This window comes from Merops nubicus, unplaced genomic scaffold (assembly GCF_000691845.1).
Source record: "Merops nubicus isolate BGI_N331 unplaced genomic scaffold, ASM69184v1 scaffold17317, whole genome shotgun sequence".
NCBI lineage: Eukaryota > Metazoa > Chordata > Aves > Coraciiformes > Meropidae > Merops > Merops nubicus.
Window position 1 is genome coordinate 24446 of NW_008618839.1, and position 10946 is coordinate 35391.

The 10946-nt window shown below is 34.5% G+C and overlaps 1 protein-coding gene across 1 annotated transcript in view; it reads left to right on the plus strand.

Moving 5' to 3' along the window:
* Positions 1-202: 202 nt before the first annotated feature.
* The window catches only part of LOC103776098 (ERC protein 2-like), a gene marked incomplete at both ends in the record, with an annotated part of 37584 nt that continues 26840 nt past the window's right edge, over positions 203-10946 (plus strand). The window contains 3 exons of the mRNA XM_008943594.1: positions 203-340; positions 7321-7461; positions 8000-8140. Coding sequence (XP_008941842.1) covers positions 203-340; positions 7321-7461; positions 8000-8140 — 420 coding nt within the window. The remainder of the gene's footprint in view (positions 341-7320; positions 7462-7999; positions 8141-10946) is intronic.

A 10946-nucleotide genomic window follows, 5' to 3' on the forward strand; every position in this document is an offset into this window, starting at 1 on the left:
TGATACTTTTTAGCAAAGGAAAACAAAATTCAAAGCACAAAAGTTAAAAACTGTTGGTACAATACCATGTGAAAACTTGGCAATGTACTGAGGCATATGTATCACATCTGATATGTATATATTCAATTGATCCTAGCACTGAAGTCCCTCTTTGACTGTTCAGACAAGGTTGATGAATATTATCAACTGTTTTTATTTTCAGATTGAAAATCTGCAGGAGCAACTTAGGGACAAAGATAAACAACTAACTAATCTGAAAGACAGAGTGAAGTCATTGCAGACGGATTCTAGTAACACAGACACAGCACTAGCAACTTTAGAAGAAGCTCTATCAGAAAAGGTAACGTGTTCTTATGGAACAGCATTATGTCTGCTCTTGTGGGTGAAGTGTGTCCAGAAAATGGCTTTTTAAGTTGGTCTGGCACATGTAACAAAGCCTATGGGCCTTGTCAGGAAAGCACGTGGCTTTGTCCTGGTTGGTTGAGCAAGGAGTGATTCCCGGCTGATGAGCTGAAACAGGACTCTGAGGTAAAGAAGGATGTCCTTTTAAAAGGAGGAATAACTGGCCCAGGACATGCGAAGATTTTTAACTTAGTCAATGAGATGAGTAGTTATTCTCTGAAAGAACTGCTAAGGCACGGACACCTGACTTGTAGAAGGTAGAGGTCTGGATATTTTTATGGCTTTGTGATCTTGATTATCCTGTTCTTTTGTCTGTTACGCTGAGTGTAATGGAAGAAGCAACAAGAGGTGACTGTAGCAACGGTTACCTTGGCTTGCTGTTTGCACAACTGGTTTCCTACACATAATTTATAAGAAAGACTGTGTTTCATAAAAAATGGAGAATTGCCTTTTTTTCTTCTTTGAAACACGCATGCCTTCAATTCAAAAATATCTAACAGAAAGGATAAATCTGGGCTGTTTAAATTTATGGCAGCATTCCTACTAGTTTCAGTGAGGTCACGGTTTTTCTTCCAGTTAACTTTGAATACAAGGTAACCCAAGCAGAATTTATGTGCCAAAAAAATTAGGACGAATATCCACTTTTTCTGCAGCTCACAGATCTTAATATATATCACTTAAATGTTCACAGGTGAGCTCAACTAATTAAAGTATTATGTGCCATTCTGCAGCATGTAATCCTATGAAGGTATTTATGACTGTATATGACTTTAAAATGCCACTGTGGTGTTGGCACAAACACCTAAAATGCTAATGTTGCATTTTTTATTTCCTCATATGTTTAATCGCCTTACTAACATTTGCTTGGCCAACAACCATGAAAACATTTGGCATTGCTGTTACTTCTGTGGCTTCATATGGATAAGCTTACAGCATTTATGAAGTAAAGAAAGTTACAGGCATTTAGTTCATCCTTCTCTGCTGATCTAGACAGTGTTCACCAATCTCACAGCATATTATTAAAAAATTACATTAAGTACTTTTTAATCTGTGGTTTGGGTTTATTTTTATTTATTTTATTTTATTGTAAACTATCTTTTCTGCCTTAGTCTGTGTTGTCACTTTCCCAATATGCCCATAGAGGCCTCTGAGAGTTTAAAACAGTCTTTTAACCATCATGCTACTGTTGTCAATGGAGAAAGTAGAGTGAGTGTTACACTGTAAACTTGCCAGTTCTCCTGTGCAACTGAGCATGAAGTACATTGCCAAAACCCAGAGAAATCTTGTATCCCAGTCGCTCTCAGCTATATCCACAGCACCTGAGAGAAAATGCACTTACACTTCTTAGATGGGGTAATTTGCTAAATTGCATTCTGTCTTCAATTATATTGTTATTTCTCTGTTGAATATTTTAAATTAATGATAGTTTGCCATAGTAGAAGCAGCTAGTGTAGAGATATTGAATAGATCATGTGTTGTCCTCTTCTCACTTACAGAAATACAGTCAATTAAGAAGTACTGGGTTAAAGCTTAACCCAAATTAATGACTGGCAATTAGTTGTTTTCAAGTAATTTTTGTACCAGGACCATTCTAAAATTGCTAAATCTTGAAATAAATGTAAACTAATAAATAAATGTAAAAGTTTTTATAACTTTGAAGAAGTTTTGTATGTATCTGAAAATAAAATCTTCTATTATTGTCAGACACAAATGGTAAAATTTTGCTCAACTCGGGATGCATGATTTCTGAATATCATAGTGAGAATTTGTTCCAGAGTTAGTGTAAAAATTGTGCTATAGAATTTCTTTTTATATATGGTAAGTTGAAATGTGACAAAACTAGAGTCCCTGATGGTATGGATATTTGGTGTCAAGCTTTATTTAATTGCAATAGTAAAGACTACAAGTCTGAGAAATGATACTAGTTTAAATGTTTTGAAAAACTTTGGTAAACATAAATCCTTTTCTGAAATGTAGTTTTGCAGTTGTCTACTTCATTTGGAACTGCATGGATAAATATGAGCAGACACTTTTTAAGAGAATCAGTGTGATTAGTGGTTTTTCCAAGTGGAATTGATTAGAACTCACACAGGATCTGATCCCTGAGGCTGAACTCTGTACAAAGTAGACGCTTTGCTTCCATACAGTCAGCTGAGAACAGCATCTTTCCTGCAGTGTTTTCAGGCTACTCCAAGACTCGTACACAATGAATACCATGGGCTGCTTGTCTCTGCCACAGGGATTCCTGTCCTTTTGCATTTGATGAAGGCGATAGTATCTTTTGTAAGGCAGTGCTTTTGAGAAGAGGCATGAAGCTGAGTTGGGCTGTGGTTTCTGGTGACTGTTTCAATCACTTGCTGAAAGATTGTTACTAATAAAGTTAGGTGGCAGTATTTAAAGTGAAGTGCTCTATATGTTAGTGGTATATTTACCCTCCTATAGTTAGAAATGCTACTTTGTTAATCTAAGGAAAAGATACACAGAATTATTAAATAGCCTTTTACTATAAATGAGGTTAATAACTTTTAATGTGTGACTAGTCACTGTGTGCTATTGGGAAATCTTTACAGTTGAGGGAAGGATTAATATATTATGTTAAAAAAAAAAAAGCAGCAACATTGCAGGGTTAGAATTAATATGAGCTTTTGAGAAACAGGGTACTTGATCTTAGAGCATTATACACATTGAAAGAAGCCAGTTGGCATCTTCTAGAAGTTCCAGATGAATGATTATGTCTAGCTTTCTTGTTTCTTCTGGCAGCTAAATACCTTGACAGATATGTTTACATATGTCTCATTCCTATTTGTGTCCAGCCGTCCAATTCATCCGAGCTGCTCTCCGTGAGTAACTTTTCTTATCCCTATTCCTATTCCTGCCTGCAGTAGCGTACCTAAGACCTATGGACTTTACTGAGTTAACATATTCCACTGCAAATACTGGCAGAAATACGGATCAGATTTTTATCCAGATAAGGCAACCCAAACCCCCTTAATTATAGTTTCTTATTAACAAGTGTATCAATATAAGTACTTTTATCAACATAAATTTATGAACTTGTCAAGGAAGGATGCTGCTTTCATTCTGGAATACCTGATCTCCATGGAAAGACATTGTGTGTGGTTCCCCCCCCTGCCCCTCAGCTCTAAAAATTGTGTCAGACCGACTTTGCAGCTGTATCACATTGGTTGGTGATTAGGTACCTTGGTAATGCTAAATAAGAAGTTGCTGTAGACACCATAAAACAGCATCAAAATTTCCTGAAATAGACTCCTTTTAATCTTTGTATTTTTCTGGCAATATTGTTGATGTAATTTATAAATTATATCAGAAATGAATCATCACAACTTTGGTCATTTTTTAGTGCATTTTAGAACTAAACTGAAAAAGTTATTCATCCAATTATTTAACTCTGTTTGGAGGCAACTCATAAGCATTGAAAATTCTTAACAACAATAAAGATTACATAGCAATAAACAAAAATTAAGTTTATTTTTATTAAAAATAAAAGTTGAACATCAGAATATGCAAGGGTGCTATCAGCTTTCTTGATGTTTTAACAGGAAACTTTTCAAAGAATATCTCAGCTCTTGGACTGGCCCAAAGCAGCTCAAGAGCTTGCTTTCATGAAGCTGATATTTATAAAGTTGGTCCTACTGTAGCAGCATATAACAGATAAGCAATTGAGTATGTCTGATAATAAAGCAATATGCTTTGGCAATTCAGTTCCTGCTTCTGTGATAAAGTGGAAATAGATTAGACCTGTGAGGTCCTAGATTAGTGCATAAGGAAAGCTCGCCAATGCAAATAAGACTGAAAAAAGAACACATTGGGATTTCTGCAAGTTAGCTGTTAATTGAGTAAAACATGGTGTATTAGGGCCTTTTAACACATTTTTGATATTTAGCCTTACGCAGCTGACAGATAAATTAGTCTTCTTTTGTGATTGAGGGAGAAGAAATTTATATAGTTCATTAGTAAGATGAAATAGTGTTATATTTAATTTAGAAAAGAAGAAAAAGTCATTTAGGTAAATTTCTTCGAGAAAAAAAAAAATAGGTATAAAACTAACAGTGAGTGTAACTAGGTGAATTCTGGATGGTTATCAAACTATTCCATTTAGTATAGCCTGTCACTTTAATGTTAATTTTGAAGGGATTAATAATTTGTTCTTTGTAACTAAGAATAAACTTGAAGTTATTTAGTATCCCATATCATCCCCTTTCTTGCACAGTCTACATAGCAAAAGCCAGCTAATAGTAAATTTTTTTAAAAGCTTAGTACATTTGCTAGTTTGTCGTTTGTGTAATACTCAACAATATTGCTGTTGAAAGACCTTCAGTCTGTATGAACACATTTCTACCTGAAATACTGCCAAGTGTGAGTCAAAAGGAGATTTTGCCGTTGGGCTGAAAGAAGCCAGGAGTCGTGTACATCTGCACTTCCATGGGTCTCAGTGCAGAGACAGTTAATACTGTCCTGGAAACAGATTTCATAACAGAGAGCCTTTAGTTTTGACCATGTCTTGTTTACTGTGTGCTAAATGGAATGTAGTTTGTTGTCAATGTGCATTTTTTTCTGAAAGAAACGAGTAGGGATGTGAGTTTTATGAGTACTCAACGCTGTTTTCAGTGAAGATTCTCACAGTAACGCTGATTTGGTAACTTGTATGGTTAGTTAGCTAGATTGAAAAGGGAGTCCCTGATATCAGGGGAATGCCTGATGCAAAGTGAAAAGTAGCTCTATGTACTTCTCTATTACATTCTCTATTACAAGATTATTCAGTATAGTGCTCATTATTTTCCAGTGTCTAAAAGATTCAAAATACAGGTATTTACAAACTTAAATATAACTACTTATTTGATAAAGATCTTCATATAATTATTTTAAACCTTGTAATCATATTTAACATGAATTTTAAAAATACACATAATTATGTTACAAAACTCTTCATGCGTGAAGCGTTTTTAAAAATTTTGACTTGGTGAAACAAATGATTACAGTTGGAAGTTTTAACTGGAAGAAAAAATAAATTATGAGAGGAACATAAATGTGTGAAATGGCTCTGTAAGGAATATATTTGAAGTACATCATGTGTTTTGCACTTAGGCTTAGTTTCACACCTGGTAAGGCTAGTCAAATAGCAAGCATCTATGAAGATGTGAATACCCCACATTTGCTTTTGATATTTGGTCTTAACAGTTCATGTTATGTAAGAAAACATAAAGGGGAATAGACATGACAGACAAGAAGCAGAGGCAATAGACAATTTTTAGCAGAGTTGCTGATGTGGTCACTGTTACAAATGGATGAATTGTGAAAATGAGAGGAGAGATTGAGCGGTAGAGAAACAACTAATCTTTGAGATACAGAACCTAGAAAATGTCTCTGCCTATTCCACAGAACCAATAAGACTGGAAAAGACCTCTGGAGATCATTTAGTTCAACCTAGCTGGTCAAAGCAGGGTCATCTAGAGCGGTTTGCTCAGAATCTGGTCCAGCTGAGTTTTGAATATCTCCAAGGTTGGAGACTGCTGGGATGAAAATCATACCCTTGAGTCTAGTCTCTTTTTTATGCATATGAGTGGTGACAGTTGGCTTTTTGCAAAATATGCCTCAAGCATTAAAAAGAGCACAGAAGCAATCTTCCAAATATCTTCTAGGGCTTGGAGGAACATCATATCTAGTGCATGGAGAAAATGAATGAATAAACATGATTGTCTTTTTAAAAGTGCTGTTTCTACTTCAGCTCACTTTCATAATGATTTATATTTTCATTATAATGTCTGTTTATTACAAATCAGAATGGGTTGTACGGCTGCTGAAATGTTGCTTGCATTGTAATGTTTGTTGATATACAACAACCACAACTGAGGGTATGTTAACATGGGCAAAGGTAAACTTTGTCTAAGTGTATGTAGTGTGTGTATATATGACTCTGGGGTGTGTGTGTGTGTATATGGCAGCACAAGGAATCATAGACAGAGGGAATTTGCACAATATTTTTCTGTCCTTCTAATAATATTAGGCTTCCCTCAGTTTTGTTCAGTTCTATGAAATAGTATTTTAATTATTGATTGCACTCTTGAACTCCTACTTGGAGATGTCAAGCAAAAGTGTGAAAAGACTTAGAATAGTATCCATGAGCATGCTAATGGTTCTATCTGAGTACACCTCTGGTAATATTGAACTTCATCAGTCAGGATGCAGTTTGGTCCCATTTAAGGATTAACTTTCATAATTTCATGATTTCATAAGGTTTAACTTTCGTAAATGTTGCTTCCATGGCTCCTCTGACTTCCCCTTCCAAAGCAATACTAATAGTTCCCATGACACTCTGCTTGAATTGACCTATTCCCCATTCAAATGCAATTCTAGTCATCATTTTATTTTACCCTAAGTATGTCTCTCTGAGTAGTGTTTGCATCCTTCACATATTGGTAGAATGTGTTTTTGAAGAATGCAATCAGAGCTTAACAAAACCATACTACTGCATCTGCTTTTTTACATTTCATCCTTTGAATTCATCACCAGTCCTTTACTGGTGATTTTCAGCAATCCTTATAATAGTAATTGAAAGTCAGGAAAATATTTTTTAAAGTAATTGGGTTTTGAAATGTGTGTTGGGTTACTGTTTAGATAGAGACAAGTCTCCCTTTGGATATCATACCTTGTATCAGCATACTTTTCCTGTCTCTTGGAAGAAGTTTCTGTACTGTGTTACTCTTATCAAGTATTTAAAACCTTGATGTCATGCTTTTGAGATTGGGGAAACCTTACATTGACTTGCATAACATTAACTCAGTTGTCTTCTGCTTCTCGAGGTTGATTTTTCTGAGTGCAATTTCATGTAGAAAAATATTATTCTGTCTGCTTAAAATGATTCCAAACTTTTAATTTTTCAATTCTTTCCCTTGTTAGGAAAGAATAATAGAGCGCTTGAAGGAGCAAAGGGAACGAGATGACAGAGAAAGACTTGAAGAAATTGAATCTTATAAAAAAGAAAACAAAGACCTGAAGGAGAAAGTTAATGCTTTACAAGCTGAGCTGACAGAGAAAGAGGTCAGTCTTTTCAGGAAAACATATTTTCTTGTGTCAATGTCATTAGGATGAAAGTGCATTAGGATTACTCTTGAATCATTTTAAATTCTGAAATTCTGCCACATCTGTGGTCAGCTTCTGAACTGCTGTTTTCTTAAGCATTCTTCATAGTCCTCAGTTTTGTACATAAAATATTACTTCGATTTTTGCATAGTTGTGTGCCATTATCTCTACTTTTTTCCTTTACATAAGCCTCACTAGGCTCAAATATTCCATTGTGGCTCCTGTTTTCATTTGTCAGAACAGTAGACTTCAAAGTAATTGTACCTCCAGAATATAATGTCATCTGTATTATGAGTGTTTCTGTGTTTCACTGCTTGCCAGCTCCTGTGGTTCCAATTGGATGTATTCTTAAAAATGTGTCTTTTGCTATCAATGCTTATCTTTGTGTCAATGCTTTTTGGGGGAGGGGGTAGAGGATCCAAGTAATTACTGAATTGGCAATAAGTTAGTGTCATGGCGACTAGGAATTAACTTTTTACTCTTGGTCATTTTCCAGTCTAGTTTAATCGATCTCAAAGAACATGCATCTTCATTGGCATCAGCAGGGCTGAAAAGAGACTCCAAACTTAAGTCTTTAGAAATAGCCATAGAACAAAAGAAAGAAGAGTGTAGTAAGTTGGAAGCACAGTTGAAAAAGGTAAGTTCCATCTTAAAAGAAACAAACAACAATCAGAAAAACAAACTTCACGATCCCACCCCTCATTTTGAAAAGATGATATTTACCCTTCTGGAGTAAATCTAAAATCTGCCCATCTTATGCTGTTTGCTGATGCTTGCATCAAATACTGCTAACTTTTTTCTTAAAAGACTTGTACCAAACCAACTAGTGAGCCTCAGAAATTCTTGAATACCTATATGAGGGAGTTCTGAGAAGCTGCTGCAAATAGATGAACTGGGAGCAGGACATTGGAGGGGAAGTATAAGGGAAGAAAGAAATTATCAAACTAGCAATTTGTAGGTATATGATTTTCTACTACTATTAGAAGTAGACTGAAATGTTTGTAGAATGGGAAAAAATTAAAGACGCATCCAAGAAATGCTCTACATCCTGGCAAAAAAATTTTGCTTCCAAAATGGAAACCCTAGCTAGGTTTTGTTTTGGCTTATTGGTTTTTTGGCTTTGTTGGTGAACATGTTTGTGATAATTAAGCAAAATACTGTGTAGTTTGTCTCCTCTAATAATTCAGTTTTTCTATTCAGCAAGTAGTGGAAGCAAGCATTTAAAGGAAAACATACAAATCCTATACATTATAACATTAGTTTTATTTAAACTGATGCATTAAAATAGACTTTCTTAAATGGTTTGCAAATTTGTTGATGCCTTTTCAACCATATGTTGTTTCTTTGACCTTTTTGTGTGTCATTTAGTAATGTCTGCTCTCATTGTTTGAACACCAATCTCATGACATATTTGTTGGGTTTAGGCATTGTTTCCCTTCAGCAATTCATGATTAAGTGTATGCTGAGCATTATTTTTTTTATATTGATATGTAATGTTTAATTTTCTAGAAAAGAACATTTATTTGTTCTAGGAATGTTACCACTTTTAGATTCTGACATTCTTTTTACGCAGGTTGAGTAGTATCCTCCTCTGGTTTTAAGCATTGTTTCAGTAGCTTTATGTGTGAAGAAGGTATTGCAAAATATAAGGGATATCAGAATGTAAACCTTTTACATCTATTATTTTTTAAATTCAGAACAAATGTGTGTAATTAGATACCTGTGTTACGTGTTTAGGTGTGGAGAGGAAGGAAGGGAATCCTTTTTCAATAAACATTTCGAAACACTTTTAGTGGAAACAAACCTACTTTAAATGTTTGACAGCGACAGCTATAAATGCTATTGATATCAGAATTAAAACATCCAAAGAAGCTGTTTTTCTGGAAGTCCTTTATTTTACTTTCGTTAGAAAATGAGTGTATGTTTGCACTTCACTACAAAATATACTTCAGTCTGAACTATTTTATTTTTTTCATTTAAAAATAGTAAAAAAACCCACCAAACCTAAAAGAACAGGAAAAAAAATCCTCCTGAAGGACTTGAAATCCTAAGTCAATCTTTTATGACTGTACGTATAAACACATCATACAGTCATGGAAAAATAAGCACTTATAAAAGTCAGAGAGTGTCTGGGACGTCTTTCATTTAAAAAAGGGAGTATGTTCCCTGTGTATAAATACAAAGGATTATTAAATGAAAGTTGAAAACATAATAGTTTTATTATATCATAAATACAGCATAAAGCCCCAATGGAAATTCACCCAACATTTGTAGGAGACCAGGTATTTCCACAATAAAATGTAGTTACAACCTTCTTTGTGGGCATGTTTAGTTGAACAGAAACAGTGACTGTTAATGATAGTAGACTCCAAACAGTAATTTTCAATTCACATTTTCTCTAATAAAATACTTTATGTTCAAACCTGTAAATATCCTGTGTTAAAAGTAATTGGTCCCCAGAAAACTACCTTCACCGTGTTTTCACTCCTTAAGCAACTAACCGAAAGAGAAATCTGGGTTATTTTTGCATATGTCTGAGTTGAAGTAGGGGGGAACGTCAACATAGGTCAGAGTAAATTAACCTGCACGTCCCATAAGTGTGCTTATGTATGAACATTAACTTACACGGAAGCTAGAAGGAGTGGGCACAGTTTATCTCTCTTTTTCAAAAGTGGCTCTGCGGGGCTGATCTGTTACTTTGAGAAATTTGAATGCAGCTTACACATCACCTCTCTTAAACTATCATAGAGAAAGCACTTTTCATTATAGTATTGCAAAAACAATACTATATATTATACTCTACATAAAACAATAGTTTAATGTTGATTTATATGTTTTAACAAATTATACAAATAGATGTGAAGATAGTGTTCTGTGAACATTTGTTAAAAGTTAGTTTTCCACGAGCACTAACGGTTATAGTTACTATGCCTGAAAGTAAATGTGTACAAGGGGCAAGTCCAAAAAAAAAATCTGTTTAGAAAAAAAAAAAAAAAAAGTATCTTCCTTTGTTTCTTCTCCTTCCTGTTTTTGGAGAGAATAAGATTCACTTATTGATAATAAAGATGTTTTTGATTGGGTCCGATTAGATGCAAATATTTTTCAGTATTACATAACTGAGTTGTCTGCATTTTAGCAGGAGAAAGCATGCTGGTTCTAAAGCCACTGTTTCAGTTTTCTAGAGTAAACACATTTCAAAAAGTAATAGATAGGATATTCCTAAAGAGGGATTATTCATGTGACTGCTGTATTTTGGTACACAAAATAGTGTTTAAAACTATAGGCATACTTATTCAACTTTGTGTGTTAAAGACTATGGATTGAAATTCATAACATTAGAAATCATAAAACCCAGAAGAATGCACAATGCTTTCTTTTTCCAAAATTCTACAGACTTTTTGTTGATTTACATTGTATTACTACTAGTGAAAGAACAGCAGGAA